This window comes from Dermacentor silvarum, chromosome 1 (genome assembly GCF_013339745.2).
Source record: "Dermacentor silvarum isolate Dsil-2018 chromosome 1, BIME_Dsil_1.4, whole genome shotgun sequence".
Classification (NCBI taxonomy): domain Eukaryota; kingdom Metazoa; phylum Arthropoda; class Arachnida; order Ixodida; family Ixodidae; genus Dermacentor; species Dermacentor silvarum.
This window is the reverse complement of record NC_051154.1, coordinates 26523059-26539891: the sequence shown is the minus strand read 5'-3', so window position 1 is coordinate 26539891 and position 16833 is coordinate 26523059. Positions and strand designations below refer to the sequence as shown.

At 42.6% G+C, this 16833-nt stretch overlaps 1 protein-coding gene across 3 annotated transcripts in view; it reads left to right on the top strand.

Moving 5' to 3' along the window:
* The first annotated feature begins 5349 nt into the window (after positions 1-5349).
* LOC119458426 (uncharacterized) overlaps positions 5350-16833 on the top strand; it is an 86199-nt gene continuing 74715 nt past the window's right edge. For all 3 annotated transcript variants that reach the window (XM_049665735.1, XM_049665731.1, XM_037720265.2), the window contains exons 1-2: positions 5350-5601; positions 5673-5723. In XM_049665735.1, the coding sequence (XP_049521692.1) occupies positions 5437-5601; positions 5673-5723 (216 nt within the window). In that variant the 5' untranslated portion in view covers positions 5350-5436. The remainder of the gene's footprint in view (positions 5602-5672; positions 5724-16833) is intronic.

The window sequence follows — 16833 nt, the reverse complement described above, 5'->3', positions numbered from 1 at the left end:
GCCAGTAGCTTGTAGCATGAAAAATCATAGTTTGAACTCGTGAATTTCGTATATATGTATATTTCAATGCAATAATAATTTAGGTAATTCTTTGGTCGCAGACGCAAACCATGCAGCAACACCAAGCTTTTATTGCAACTATAGTTTTAAATGCAACACTGCACTGCATCACGGCGCTCAAAATGCATGTAGCGTAGCGTAAGGTGCTTTTTCTTTTCTGGAGTACTCTCAGGAGCCAAGTTTTGGTCGTCACAAGGAAGTGCAGGCGAGCAATCGATGCATTAGCTTGATGATGCTGTTCGTAATTTCGCCGTTATGCTGCTCACAACCGATGACTCCTGAACACGTACGCGACATTTTCATTCGCACCCTTGTTGTTGAAGCATGTGTAAGTTAGGCTCGCTGTCTCTCCAGGATTATTTCAACGGCCAACATCCCGCCGGTGCCTTGCTTGTTCTTTTTCTAGGAATTTTCTTTAATATGCAAGGCGCAGCGTTGGGTAGCACCAAAGGAACAGTGTCACTCATTAGCCGCACATATACCATCGGAATCTGCACAATCTTCCTGCCGGTCATACGCTCGATAACATATGCTCCTTGAAGTGGCGCTGGCACATGACTAATGCGGTTGAAATATTTTTTTCAGCATGGCTAAGGGCAAGTTCACGTCTCTCGGAAAGTTCTGGGTCTCAGCGCATCGAAACCAATGATTCTTTCGCGCGTGGCTTGCATGTTTGTAGCCGAACTTACTATTCGGCGCAAAGCAAGTGGTGTCCTTTCGGCTTGTTTTCTTCTGTGCAGGAACACTTTCACTCTGTCCCGGAGTCTCACGAGCTTGGTATTCATGATTATCACCCACAGTCTCCACTTCGCTCCTTAAACGTCTAAGGAAATTACAAGAACTCGGAGAACTCTAGTGAGTGCGAGCGCAGCGCTCCGTGCCGTGAGCGTGTTAACAGGCGACATAAATGACCGCTTTTGAAAATTACTCCTTGTAACAAGAAGCATCGCACTATTAAGCACTCTCTCAACATAATTTAACCATTTTATTTCAGGTTATACTGTGAAAACCTAATATTTTAAATATAACAGGCGCGCAATAACAACACTCTCAGTAGCAGACGACGCGCGCTTCGCGTCAAACCTCTGACCGCAGCGCCACTCCTGCAGCGGTATTCTGTAAGAGTCTACCTAGTGGACTGTCCATTTCGGCGACCGTTGATTCGCTGCAGCTTGACGTGCAGGAAGGAGACTGGCTGGCATCTTCCTGCACGTCAAGCTGCAGCGAATCAACGGTCGCAGAAATGGACAGTCCACTAGGTAGACTCTTACAGAAAACCGCCCCAGCTGTCATGGTGCGGAGAAGGAGTGAACTACGCCGGTCGGCACCACGACCTACTACTACAGTGTACTAGAAGAGTTGTTGCCAACCAAATTTTGGAAAATACCCTACGTCATGGTCAAAGTTACCCTACTTTACCCTACAGAATTTTCTTTATTACCCTACATTTTACCCTACGCCTAAAATAGCACAGTGTAATAATAATAATAAGGTACAGACTATACTTCTCAGTACCACGTGATAAGCGTGCGGTGGTGCTGAAGTCGGTAGCTACTGTGTCGGTAGCTACCGGGAAAACAAGGTATCTGGGCCTATAGAGATACAGCAGGGGCTTAGGCAGGGGTGCCCTCTGTCACCTCTGTTGTTCATGCTGTATTTACAAGGATTAGAGAAAAAATTAGAGAGGAGCGGACTTGGCTTCAACCTTTCCTATTTCAAGCAAGGAGAATGGATTAAACAGTCATTACCAGGACTGATGTATGCGGATGACATTGTACTTATGGCTGACAGCAAGGAAGACTTGCAGAGATTAATGGACATCTGTGGTAAAGAGGGAGATAGCTTAGGTTTGAAGTTTAGTAAAGAAAAATCGGCAGTCATGACATTTAATGATAATCAGGGCAGCGAGCATAGGATACAGGAGGTTACGCTGGAGGTGGTGGATAAGTACAAATATCTTGGAGTGTGGATAAACAATGGGGCTGAGTACCTAACGGAACATGAAAAATATGTGACGGCTAAAGGTAGCAGAAATGCAGCTGTGATGAAAAATAGGGCACTGTACAATAGGTACGAAGTGGTGAGAGGGATTTGGAAAGGGGTGATGGTCCCTAGTTTGACTTTCGGCAATGCGGTCCTGTGCATGAGATCAGAGGTTCGAGCAAGGTTGGAAGTTAAGCAGCGAGGGGTAGGTAGACTGGCTTTGGGAGCACACGGAAATACACCAAATCAGGGGGTACAGGGTGACATGGGATGGACGTCATTCGAGGGCAGGGAAGCCAGCAGCAAGATAGAATTTGAGGAGCGATTGAGAGAAATGGCAGAAAAGCGGTGGGCAAGGAAAGTTTTCAGTTATTTGTACATGAGGAATGTTGATACAAAATGGAGGAAGCTGACCAGAAAACTGTCAATCAAATATTTGGACTGCAGGAGGGGTGCAAACCAGGAAACAGCGTTTAAGAAAAAGGTTAAGGAAACAGAGAGGGGTCTGTGGAAATTAAACGGGGATGCAGACGAAATCAGCACTCGAAACATACCGAACTTTCAAGCAAGAAATTGCCAAAGAAAATATCTACGATAATTCTAGGGGAAGCTCTTTGTTGTTTGAAGCCAGGACGGGAGTATTGCGGACTAAGATGTACCGAGTCAAGTACCAAGGTATAGACACGTTGTGCTGTGCGTGTGGAGAAGAAGATCTAGGAAACGGCTGAACACCCCATACTTTTCTGTAAAGGGCTTAACCCTACAGTGCAAGGCAACGGGGCTGATTTTTTCAAAGCATTGGGGTTTAGGGACAGTGAAGGCAAAATAGACTTTAAGCGGGTAGAAATAACCAAACAGAGGTTGTCTGATTGGTGGATAAAATCAAGGCAGGGGTGAAATATTTCACCCACCACAAAGTACAAAATATGTTAATAGTCATGGCTAGGTGGCGTATGCCATCGCCCGGTTTAAAGGGTTCAGCCTCATCCATCCATCCATCCATCCATCCATCCACTGTCATCGAAATAATTAGCAAAAGAAGGGCGTATCAAAAGCGGGCGTAGGCACCTTAGCGCACATCGTCGCCCAGAAGTGGAATGGAGATCAAAATATTTATTTAGCAGCTAGTTCGGTGTGGGTTGTGTTGCATATAAGAAGTGGCCATAACAAAAACAAAACGTTGCAAATCAAAGAAAGCAATGCAATACCACAGGATTTAAATACAGTAGTACCTACGGTGATATTATTTTTTATACAGCTTCGCTGGTCGACAACCTTCAGAGTGGAATGGTCTGCGAATTCCCATTTCTTGCCAATAAGCAAGCTGATTGTAGAAGATAATATCCCGCTTTGTTGAAGGCACGAGAAGGTGATAATGCGAACCAGCCCCCCTTTTTTGTTGTCGCTCAACAACGTGCGACCGCCCGCCGCGACCATCCACCGAGCATTGCTCTCGATGCTAGGAGCCGAGCGACAAGCTACGTTTTTGAATAGCCGGAAACTGTGCGGCGCTACTAGTTCGCACCGACGATTACAGTGGCGAATGCCACTGGTCCTATGGTCAATGCTTAACATGATGAAGCAGTAACGCGAACATCAGTTAAAACGCTGGAACCGACGGCCGTCGCAAAATTGAAAAGCCCCGCCCCAGGCAAAGATATAATAGGAGACGGCGGACAGAAAAAATAACAATTCTAGCAAAGAAATATGCGACGTCTGATCTTTCGGCTCTGCCCTAGCTAGCTATGCTAGTGAGATGTCAATTAAAACAGTTCGAATTTTAGGCAAAGAAAGATGTCTTTTTCGAATCTCTTTCGGAAACTTTCGGAGTGTCGAGAATAGCACCCTCGGAGATGTCGTGTCGATCGGCTAGTTTATAATATCACTCAAGTGTTAATTTTTCGCTGATCAATGACGATTAAAAAGTGCAAATTACCCTACGCCTGGTCAGAAAATCGCATTACAGCCCTACTACCCTACACTGCCCGAAAGATTCCAAAAATACCCTACAAGTAGAGTAATTAACCTACGGTTGGCAACACTGGTACCATCGTACAAAATATGTTAATAGTCATGGCTAGGTGGCATATGCCACCGCCCGATTTAAAGGGTTCAGCCTCATCATCCATCCATCCATCCGTCCATCCATCTGTCTGCTACTCGTTGGGCGGCTGGGCGGCGTCCTCTAATGTGTGCGACTGCTCGTCTGCTGTGGCGGATTGCTAGCATATGTGACAATTTCTTGCGTAGACAACAGCTACTTTGTCGAAATTATTTAAGTGTACTCATTGTAGTGCTGTGTAATAAAGTATAAAATGGTGCACGAATTGCTTCTAGGTTTGTGGAAATTTCGCGCCGCCCCACACAAGAAAAAAAGATTAACTGATCGAGCGATTGTTTACGTGTTTGTTGGGCCCATCAAATATGCATCGCGAAGCTTTTATGAAACTGAAAACTGATGCTAGATCCCTTGCTTTGTTGTGACTTGCATAATGGCGCAAAGCAGTATACCATAATGTGATCGTTTACGTTAACCCATCTATAATTAACTCAAGAAAGCTGCATGTAGTCAAGGCTGATGATACATGCCTTCTGCAGCGTCTGCAGATTCTCGCAGTCTGTTTGTATTCTGCATATACATATCGTCTGTGTGATTCTTTTTAATTTCCTCGTTCATATCACTATATCAAGTTATTTATTATTGTATTTCATTATTACTCCATTGCACTATATGATTCTATTTGGAATCAGATTTTTTTTTTCCTGCTGCGAAGGCAACTGGGGGAAAAGTTATCGTCTGCCGGCTGTACTCGTTGTTTTTCTTTCTTGCACAGCTCTTCCTACTCTATCTCGTGATTGAAATGAGAATAAATCATTCGCAAATGTTGTTTTATTTTTATTTTCGTGAATTTATGTATTTACAAACAATGTAAACGTTTGTGGCTGCCTAAATAGCGGCACGAGCGCTAGAACAGATCGCAGAAGCAGACGACAGCGAACAGGTTATAGCTAGCGCCACTCTGCTCGTACGTTTAGTCCCTAGCGGCAAAAGGAGTAATTTAGACCAGGCGTGCTGGAGCAGGGAGATCCATAGAGTAAATATAATGACTTATGGTTAATACTAAGTTAATACTGACTAATACATAGAGTTAATATACTGAGTCAGTTATATTACCTCTATGGGGAGATCTGTGCAGGTGTGGAGTTCAGTAGGTCGTGCTCCACACGATCCACCACCTTTGCCTGAAGGCCATTCATAGCCAAAGCCGTATCCACCTATGCGTGGGTATTACGGCAACATTAGGGCATTAGGGTGCGTATTTAAACGCACTATAAACGCGCCGAGGTTTCGCTTGTCTGGCTTTCGTTTGGTTTGTTTGTCTGGCGATTGGCATGGAATTTGAATATAGCCTAATTAGCGAGCCCCCCGGCGACGATGTCCGCACTCTCAAGCCATTACCATGCTACGGCCGCGGTCTTCCTCTAATTCCGCTTGAAGAACTGCCTCTTTTCCAGTATCTCAAGAGAGATTATGAAATGGCTCAGCCTGTGAACGCTGTAAGTTTCGTGTAGCTGTCTAGATAGTTGGGTTTCTTTGGGCGTTAACAGCTTTTGTCTTTATGTTGCAGAGCAGGGAAGTCCCCTCTGGGATAGGTCGAGGAAGTGTGTCAAAGCTTTCGGTAAGTTCTCGCTTCTTTTAACGCCGCACCTGCGACCCACGCGCTGCATCCATGAACTCTTGTTTCACGCACATTTCGCGCTTTGCTAGTTCTTTTTGTACTAGTTCGGGAAGTGCAGCACTTTCGTACTCGTTTTGACAGTGCAGCGCGCGTCGCTTGCACCGCGGGAGTTTGCGCGAGTTAAGCACGTTTCACATAGTGCGATTTTGTCTGCGAATTCGCACGTGCGAATTCGCAGCTGCGCAAAGTAGGCCGCCGGACCCGTGCGTGCGTGTTTTCGATGTTCGGCGTGCTGAACTTCTCTGCGAAAAACGCAGATGCGGTGGTAGCCACTGTAGCGGTGGAAGCGGCTCGGTCATACGTCATCGCGAGTCAGAATGCTTAACGAGTATGCGAAAAACGCAGCTGCCGTAGATCCATGTGAAACGGGATTGCAAATTTCGCATCTGTGGAAATCGCAGCTGCGAAAAACGCACTGCCATAGAAAAGTAATTAAAATCGAAGCCTGGGTAGTTGTCGGAAGACGTTGGTAGACTCGTGGCGCATCTATTTCGTACCAGCGCCTTGGCTGTGCGCTGCATTTCCTGGCACAACAGGCGCATCATTGTAGTACTAGTTGCGACAGATATTACTGCGGTAAAGGAAACTGGCAAAGAGAGAGAAAATAATAAACTGCTACCGCTGCACTTGTCACAAAAAAGGCTTAAGAGAAAGCTTTCGCTTATGGTGCGCCTATTCAAATACATTCAAAACGCAACCCTTTTCTGAGATACCCCTCGGCCGATTTTAATGAAATTTGTTGCATTTTAGAGATAAAGTTCAATTTTAGTGATTGCTAGCAGCGAAATTATGATTTAGGGACTGAATTTTTTTACAATGATCTTTTTTAAACATTTCAAGTTTCAAAATATGGAAGCCTATTGTTTACAAATTTGTCCCCCTGCATCAAGAACATATCGGTGTTCTGTAATTGGCATCCGTTAGAGCATCTAAAGCGGGCAAATTCGATATATAAATTTACAGCTTACGTGAATTTGTTACAATGTTTACAAGGGTTTTGCAAAAGTCGTACTCATAAGAACGGTATGTTGCAGAGCGGCCAGTGATACATTAATTATCTCCGCTTTAGATGCACTATTATTTATTTTATATATTTATTTACAATACTGTCAGTCTCTACTGAGACCATAGCGGGTGGGCACTATATATGTACAGATACAAAGAACGCTCATCACGTTAAGGATCAAGCAATACTTGTATAACATGAATTATACATAAAATGTATAACATCAACTTTGCACTTTACGCGTAGGCAATTTACACTACATAATATATACACCAAATGCAAGTACATGCTAATTTTCAAGATAGAATAAAATGGCAATTTAAGCATTCTACGCTGCATACACGACTACTTGCACAGGATACAAGTACGTGCTGGTTTGCATGATCGAATAATAGCACTAGCAATTTTTACGTGCTCGGAAATTTTTTTCAATTTTCAATTCAAACTCGGACAGTGACTCAGCATTAGTGGTGAGAGGCGTTAACATATTCCATTCACGGATGGCAACTGGAAAAAAGGAATATTTAAACACATCATTATTACATTTATACTCTACTTGAAGTATTTGTATGTTTGTGCGTGGTAGGTCATGTTTGTGAATAGGAAATGTAATTTGAAATGTCCATCTTGAAATAATTATGCAGGACTTGATAAAGAAATTTTAAACATGCCTGTTTCGCTAGTGCTTCTAGCGTAAGGAGCCCAAAAAATAGCTAGAAGGTTAGTGGGAGAATCTTCACGTTTAAATTTGTTATGGGATGAATCGCATGGCCTTCCTTTGTACTGTTTCCATTTTCTTTATGATAGTCTGGGTATGAGGAAACCATACAGTATTTCCATATTCGAGGATTGGCCTAACGAATGTTTTGTATGCTAAGAGTTTTGTTGACAAGGTTGCCAGTTGAAGTTATCTACGAAGAAAAAAAAAACTTTAGCGTAGCAGATGAAGCAATGTGGTCAATATGCTCGTCCCACCTTAGGTGTGATGTTATTGTTAAGCCTAGATATTTATATTTCTCTACTTTAGTCAAACCTGTGCCATTTATGGTGTAGCTGAAGTCTGAAGGTTCTTTTTTCCTCGTTATCGTCATGCATGCTGATTTTTTTTACATTTATTATCATCTGCCAGTCTGAGCACCATTCTGTAATAGTACTAAGTGATTTGTTAAGGGAGTAGGGATCTTGATCATTTTTAATTTCTGTATTAATGATTCAGTCATCCATAAATAACTTTATTTTATAGTCTATATTAGTGGTTATATCATTAATATACACGAGAAATAACAAGGGCCCGAGCACGGAACCCTGGGGCACTCCTGACGCAACTGGTACTATATCTGATGCGATATGTTAGAAAATAACAAACTGAGACTTATTAAACAAAAAACCACGAACCCAAGCAACACTTTCTCCGTCTCCGATAACGTTTTTTATAGTTATTAGCTTGGTGTGACAAACACAGTCAAGCGCTTTAGAAAAATCAAGTAGGATTATGTCCGTTTGGCTGTGATTGTTAATACCCAGCGCGAGATTGTGTATGACTTCGGTTAACTGAGTTATGGTTGATAAACCCCTGCGAAAACCATGCAGGTCAGGGGACAGGATGCCTTCATTTAAAAAAAGAAAAGAGTTAAATCTTTTAAAATTATATGTTTGAGTAGTTTGCACACTGTGCTCGTTAACAATATTGGTCTGAAATTTATCTTCCGATTTGTAGATCGGAATAATTTGAGCTATTTTCGAACCTTTGGGCAGTTTTGATGTTGAAAGGGATTTACGGAAAATAAGGCCGAGGTATCTGCTGCACTACTGTGCGTACCTTTTAAGAAATTGGTTGGGTATATTGTCCGGGCCACACGCTTTTTTAGTGTCTAGGGCAACACCGGCGTCTGTGATAACGAGTGGGTCGATAGTGGAAACAGTCCGTGGAACTAAGTCCGGCATGACGCCATTATCTTTTGTGAAGACCGAATGAAAGAATTGGTTATATCTATTGGCTTTATCGGCTTTTTCACTTGACGAGAGCTGAATTGTGTGTTTTTTCAGCGAAAGTAGTTCCAGAATCTATGGGTTGCTCTTTAGAAAGCTGGGGAGTACAGTGTTGGAAGTAGTGGTGTTTCGCTCATTTGGATTTCTGTTTGAAATTTTTTGCTGCAAGCGTTAGCCTAGGTGTTTTAGATGGGTTATTGCCTGTTGCCTTGCTAAGTTTTCGTAACCTTTTGAGTTGGCGTTTTGCGTGTATTACTTCCTGAGTAAACCACGGGTTATGTTTCAATGTCTTTTTTCGATTTAACAGGAGTAAAATTTGTTACACAGTGTGACACTATGTCTTAAAATGCAACCAAGTCAAAGGATCTGAGGCCAATGCCGAAAACTCTTGGAATTCGTGAGCTAAATAGGGTTTGTATGTGGGCTTCGTCTGCTTTATCGAAATTGATTATAGTTTGGGCTGCAGTTTGCACTGATATTTTGTAATCTAGAGGTAAGATTCACATCGGAATATTGTGATCGGATATTCCTTCTATTATTTCTACCTTCACTTGTTCTAAGAGAAAGTTACTACTTAGCAAGATCAGGTCGAGTATACTCCCAGACTCGCTTTGCACACTTGTGGGGCATTCCACAATTTGGCAAAGGTTAAAATTTAACATCATATCGACAAGGGCTTCTGAAGCCTTTGTTGTGTACTGCATGGTAGACCAATTAAAGTCGGGAAGGTTAAAATCACTCATGAGGATAACACAATTTCGAGCATGTTGCTGCAAATATTCTTGTATGGCAATTATGCATTTGTGTCCACATACAGGGCTTCGATAGATGCAGCCAACAACTATACTTGTGAGTTTAGTGTTAATCTTACAAAGAAGTGCCTCAGCATCAGCTACTTCTGGAAGAATGACCAGCGGGAGTGATTTCAGTAACTTCATGACTCGAGACAGGCGATGATAACCATGTTTCGATGATTGCCACTATATCTGGTTCACGATCGAGCAATAAGTTTTCAAATGGCTGTACCTTGTTCAAGACACTTCGAGCATTTACGTTTAACAACATTATTTTTTCTTGTGCTGGTTTTGGCGTGTTGCCAGGCCATTTACTTCGTTTTCTTTTTTCCACGTTCGCGTCCTTTTTTTGCTCCATTTTGTCGTGCTTCTTTATTTCTACTCTGTCATTTTTTTCGTCATCCCAAATGAAAACACGGTTGTTAATGAACAGTTTTTTGTACGCTAACGACACCTTGTCTTTATTTTCGCAGTTTTGCTTAGCACTGTCCCAGAGTTTTTTTTAATCTCTCTAAGTTTTCTCGAAAAATCTTCCCCTATTGAGAGGTCTTTAGTTTGAAGCCGTTTTTTAGTATGGCACTTTTATCTCTTGCGTCTAGTAATTTAAATATGACTGTGCTCTTCTTGTTTGGTCCTCCTCTTCCTAAGCGATGTATGTGCTCAATGGCCACAGGTTCGAGTTCAAGGATTTTTGTGATTATTCCCGCGTTTACGGCCTCTTCTAGTGCTTCGCTCATTTCTTTTTTCCATTTCTGGTAGGCCATAAAGAATTAGGCTTGACCTCCTGCTGCGGTTTTCTAGGTTGTCTATTCTTTCTTCAAGACTCTTAATTACCTTATTCATACAAGCCATTTCTGTATGGCATGCGGTGATTTCAGCTTCAAGTTTCCTAATGACGTTAAGCTTGCTATCTATATCCGATAGTCGCTTTTCTTTGATATTGTTACGCGAACGAAGGATTAATTACTGGAGACTATTTACAAAGTACGTATATTTACAAAGGATAGCTGCAGCGCTGGCCAGTTCGGCCAGTTCAGTTCGAGAGCAAGGAGCAGTTCGTCTTCTTCGTCGGGGCGCCCGTGTGCATTGTCCAGAAGAAACATGCAATATGCATGTATCATTATCCCCGGCGGCAGAAGCACCATCCTGGTGCGTCTTAATATCGGTGGGAACAGGAAGGTAATACGGTTTTAGGCGTGCAATATGCACATCAGTGAAAGTCGGGGCAGATGAGGCACTGGTACTGACTGGGGTGATTTCATACGTAACTGGAGTCGCGGCACGTAGCACTCGATATGGGCCTGTGTATTGAAACAATATCTTTAATGTCGAAAGCAATTCCGGTAAATTGTTTGGCGATTTCCTCGAGTTCAGGGCCCGGGATTGCTTTCAATATCTCCGCCCATCAACAATAGCTTCTTAAAATATGTCATGCACGATTCACACACAGCTCTATACTGCCATGGGCATGGCAACACCAGCAAGAAACAGTCACTTGAGCGGATGCATTTTCCAAACCGCTTTCTCACCTGCAAAATGTAGACGAACGGGCAATTTGTGAACCGCATGGCGACGGTGCCACTGTGCCCAGTGACCGGGGGTCCCTTGTGCAACGTATATATAGCTGCGGACGGTGCAGGCTCTGGGTGGCGCTCTACAGCAGATGGGTAGGCGCATGTACCGGTAAGCTGATGCAGCTGATAGTCGAAGATCGGTATTGGCAACGTCGGTGCGTAGTCATTCCTTCCATGCCGGTCCAGTGCAGTCTCGGTGGTCCCAGTAGTTCTGAGGCGCACATCGCCTGCGCCGAGCAGCAGGCCGAAGAGGAACTGCAAAATGTAGACGAACGGGCAATTTGTGAACTGCATGTCGGCGGTGCCACCGTGCCCCGAATCATCCACCTCAACTGAATCATTAGATGCAGTTTACAGAATTGTGATATCAATTTTTATAGCTGAGTTAAGAGTTGTAAACTTCATAGTTTCGTTTTTTGTAAACTCAATTTTAAAAAATCTGTATAAACAAATCGACAGCCTAAGTAAGAAATCCGCTTCCAAGAGTCACTAGATTTGAACTTTGCCTTTTCAGTAGAACAAATGTCACCAAATTTGGTGCAGTGGTTGCTGAGAAAAACGATTTCTCCTTTCCCATGTATTTTGATAGGAGCTGCCGAGATAAAGCTTCCTCTTAAGAGAGTGTGCCCGCGCCTGCATGCCCTCTTCTCCCCTGTTTGCAAGGGCCATGAGAAGCGCGTGTTCGGATGCGGCATCATGCACGGCACTGTCGAGCTTGCTATATGCTTAACAGCTAAAGAGCATGCAATGTTATTTATGGTTTGAATGTTCCTGCAGCACTATTTAGAAATTTCCATTTTCGTTGATGCATGCTTTCCAGGGTGCTCTGTATCATCCTTGTATGGTGGAAACATAGATGTGCGTACCTTTACACATACTATTGCACAAACCATAGCGCAAACAGCCACAATGCAGAGCTGAAGTGCATTTGTATTGCTATCAGTGGCAAGAGTCCATCCACATTGTGTTATGTCATCGGCGTTATTGGACCACTGGTGCTTCATCTGCTACATACCATCTGCGTGTTACATGGATGCTGTTGGTGACAGCTCTGTGCACATGAAAATCAAAGGCCAGAGCTATAGAAATGTGGAAATGGTTTAATATTAAATGCAATTATTGGACATTTCTTTCCTCATACATATATGAGAGGTCACTTTTTATGTCGCTCCATGCACAAGTGCAATAGCTTGTATGTCTTTAGTGAGATGATTGCGGACCATCATGTTTGTTGACGTGCGGTGCTATGAAAGATGGAGCCGTAGACATTTAGGTTGGTAGATAACATATATTAGGACTAAGCACTCTATTATACACTATACAAACAGAACGACACACACATCACAAAGTGACTAAAGTACATGTTACACATGCATGCTAAGTCCCTACGCTACAGGATCTTGCTCGCGCTTACGTCCTCGTCGTCTTCAGCAGAACGAGACCGTTACGGGACGATTTTGTCGCTGAGCAAGACGTAGCGTGTCGACTTGCCGAGGTGCTGGGTGAGCGGTGGCGGCCTCCCTCGAACGTTCAGGAACGGCAGGAGATCAGAACGACAAGGAACAGTACTGGCCGGAAACAGTCGTGGGCAGGTAGTCACCGCACTGGTCACAGACATCCGCAGGAGCGCACCCGGTCAGGAGGTTGCCCAGCGGTTCACCCAGGCAGTCCTCTCGAACCCTGGCTCTTCGAACACCGTGTCCAACCAGTCTCTGCTGCGTTTGTGCCTTCTACCTCTTTTTTTTCTTCTCCACCGCCGCCAGCTCGTGCTCTCTTTTTTCTGCCACTTGCCGCACAGGTAGTCAATGTCGTTGTCGTCGTTTCCCACAATGTCTTTGGGCAAATACTGTTATATCACACAGCACCCTACTTGTGTGAAAGCAGTGGAAGGTGGCTGGTGAAGGCAGTGATCTGTCTGGAAAGAACGTAAATGTGGTCACACCAACAGAGGCTGCAGGCAAGGTGTTCAAGAGGATTTCCTGTTGTGCTAGTTTGGCACTCAGAACAAAAAAACAATGGAAAACAGGACAAGAGAGACAGACACAGCAGTATCTGTCTCTCATTCTTGTGTTTTGCACTGTTTTTGTTCAAGGCATTCAGGACACATTTCCAATGGCCAGAGGCATGTCTAGAGCATGGATGCAGCTACTGTGTAGGCAAACATCTACTGATTATTGCCATATTTTGTGCAAGTTGCATGAGAAATTGTATTTGGCATAACTATAAAACAAGCTATATATTTGGTTTGGTAAAGACGTAAAAGCAAGGATGGAGCAGTGTCACTCAGTGGCACCCTGCTGCTGTTTGTGGAAGGACTCACTTTAATCGTAACATGAACACATGGTTTTGGTCTATTTCAAGACACATGCAGCACAGTTTCCAGGTGACAGTCCCAGCAGCAGGAGACAAACAAGTGCTTCATTAATGCCATGCATGAGGTATAATTGTACTCTCACTGTGTGTGCAAGAAGCAGTACTTGGAGCTCTGTGGGAGGATGAAGAGTCATTGCTTTTAGCAAACGTGGGAATTGTCAGCTGTGTGTGGGGAAACAAACTTTTTTTTTTTTTTTTGAGCAGTTACATGCTGTACTGACTATGCTCCACCAAGCATAGGCAATAATCTCTATGGCTTGGAAAACATATTCGTGAGCTTTTCAATTTTGTTCTGGAGGTCTGAGACCACAAACCATTGTAGCAAATTGGACAATTGGGCGAGTTGGTTAACATTCATTTTTGAAACTGCACAAATTGGAGGAAAGCCACAAGAAGTACAAAGTATTTCTCCCTGCTTTTGGTTTGGTTCAACACTTGGTGGTATTGTTTGTGGGATATTAGTGGAGAAAGGGTTAAATATATATTGAAAATGTGGTTGCTTTCCATAACTGCTTCATGCAAGGCCCTGTGATGCTCTTCAAATGACTTGAAGGGGCCTCTGAAGTCCTTGTATATATTGAGTGGTGGAAAAAGATTTTAATTTGCACATTTGGTCTAAACTGCTCGGAAAGATCGCACTGCTTCATCCGACTGCTAGCCTTGGACAGTAGCCTCATGAACCTCGTTGCCATATTATTTGCACTATGTAGCCTCCCATTGTCTACACAACTTGCATATTCCCAGGGCCATATACATCAACCACTATGTCACAAAATGTGTGTGCATGCAAGAGAGAAAGTTTGCAGACAGCTGAAGAGGTTAGCCTTGTGTCAGGCTTGGCACGCTACTATTCAAATAAGGACAGACTTGGGAGGGTCCTGACTAATTTTTGTTTTCAACGAAAATGTTATGAGAGTTGGGCAAAAGTTTCTGTAGAAAAGACTCGACATTTGTTTTGCGAGGCGCTGCGTGGATTTTGAGAAATTTTTTATTCGCTAAAGGGTGAAGGAGCATTTTTCTGGCTTACAGATTTTACGTGTTTGAAGACCTATTAGTCTGATTCTAAAACCTTATACACCACCAAACATGTTTTGGTAATTTAAGCTATCAGAACTACTGGCCCATTAAAACTTGGACTTATGCTGCCTACAGTATTTTTTAAAAATTAAACTTTCAAGCACATCTCACTGATACTGATATCATGGCAATGTGGGGCCAATTTTGGCCACCGAGACCACATAATCTTTGTCTGAGTTAAGATATTTTTCTCTGTGAAACAAAGTGCAAAAATCTTGATGGCTTGCAAAATGTTGCAACTTAAAAAGCGCATTGTATAGGGAATACAGTTTTCTTAAACATTTTACTCTAAATCTATACCTCTCTCAAGGAATTAATATGAATTGAGTTTAATAAATTGTTGCACGGCACGCGAAAAAAAAAAAAAATGGCAATGCTTCTTTTTCATCCTGGGTGGAAGAAGTCGCCACAGACAAGCGGCCATCTACAACGCCCTGAAATTTCTTTTAATAAAGTATTTTCCTCCTCCTTCTTTTTCATGTGACATGGTAAGAATTGTGTAGATGTCAGGCTGGTGCAAGAAATTCAGTCATTCCATATGCGGAAGAACGTAAAATGTGACTAAGGAAATTACTTGTATATGTTGCGTGGTGTGGAAGATTGGAAGAAGTGATGTATCTTTGAAGAATGAGAGGAACTACCAGCTATCCGAGATGACTTGCTATGTGAGCATACACTCAAAGGCTTTGCTGAAACTTGTTCATTGATAATATGCTCTTGATATTGCTCTAGTTTGGGATATACTGATGTATATCCTTAACTAGAGCGATGTCAAAAACACATCTGTGTGTGTGAGAAGCTGTGAATGTGCAGTTTGCACAACTTACTTCCCTGATGGATTACTTACTGGGCGTGAATAACCCAGATAATTACATTCTGAAGTCCTAAACCTGAAGCTGCGGTTCTTGCACTTTAATATAACTTCATCCCATGCTCCCTTTAAGGCCAAGCTGTGAGTGATAAACTTTTAAATCTTATTAGCCTCGTCATTCCTTCTACACAACCCTTTATCACTAAAGATTCAGGCTGCCTGTGCATGGTTGCTACCGACTCCAGCCTCCGTGCAATTCATTGCTTCAGAAACAATATCAGGTAACTACACCCGCTATTGAACAGTGAAGCGAATACTTTAGTCAACGTTGCATATTTGTATTAATAACAAAGTATAGCATAAAATTTTGCAGGAAACTGATCACAAGAGATGAACCTCAAGTAATTTTACAGAAATCGGAAAAGATTTTTTGTGACTTAAAGGGCAAAAGTAGGTGATATTCTGACTTTTCAAGTTTTTTTTTTTTTTATGTGTAAGCATTCCTATACCTATCGAACGAGAAAACCTGTCAGTCGGTCTATCACGTAAGACTATCACTATAAAGAAAAATGTATAAACAAAATAAATTCAAAAGGAAAACCATTGGTAGTGGTGAGATTTCAACCTGCGATTCCACGCTCGGAAGCTGAATGTCTTACGCACTAGGCTAAATACCTCTTTTTATTGCATGGAATTATGAGTAGTTTCATGTGAAAATTGACACACACGAAAAACAAATGCACACGTGCTAGGCAGTCCAATGAAAGTAAAAAAATCGGGCAAACAAGCATCCAGATACGAAATCCACTCTGGAACGGGATCAAAGGCTGCAACCACACATGCACTTGAGCAGCCTCTTCTTGAAATGCCAACTTTGTCGAGCGATGTGGCTCGACATGTCTTTCGATAATTTCGCTTCTCCATAATCAGTAGAGTCCTAATAACATAAACAAACCATATGGTGTATTACTGATTGTCTTTTTGAAAAGGAACTGGATACCATAAGATCTGAGAGGAAATTCTTTTTTGATAGTTCGTTGTAAAATGTCCCAAAAATAAAATGCGTCACGACAAAGAATAAAGCAATGGTCTATTGTCTCAGGTTGATTGCAAAGTCTACAATTTGTATTCCAGGGTACATATAACCCTTCTTCATGAAGCCATGCAATTCCACCCTGCCAAGAACTGGCAGGGTGGAATTGTGCAGCTTAAAGAAAAGTGTTTTCGCTCCTGGCGTTATACACCTTCTATGGACACGGCAAAGAACATCTTGACTAAATAGAGACAGATGCAGGCTTTCGATACGTTGGTGCAGGGAAAAGGTTTATTTACAAGTGCTATATTTAGCGATGTTCGATCAATGCTAAACAAATATTCCAGAGTGAATCTGGCTTTTAAAAATGAAATAGTGTCGACAAGTTCTTTT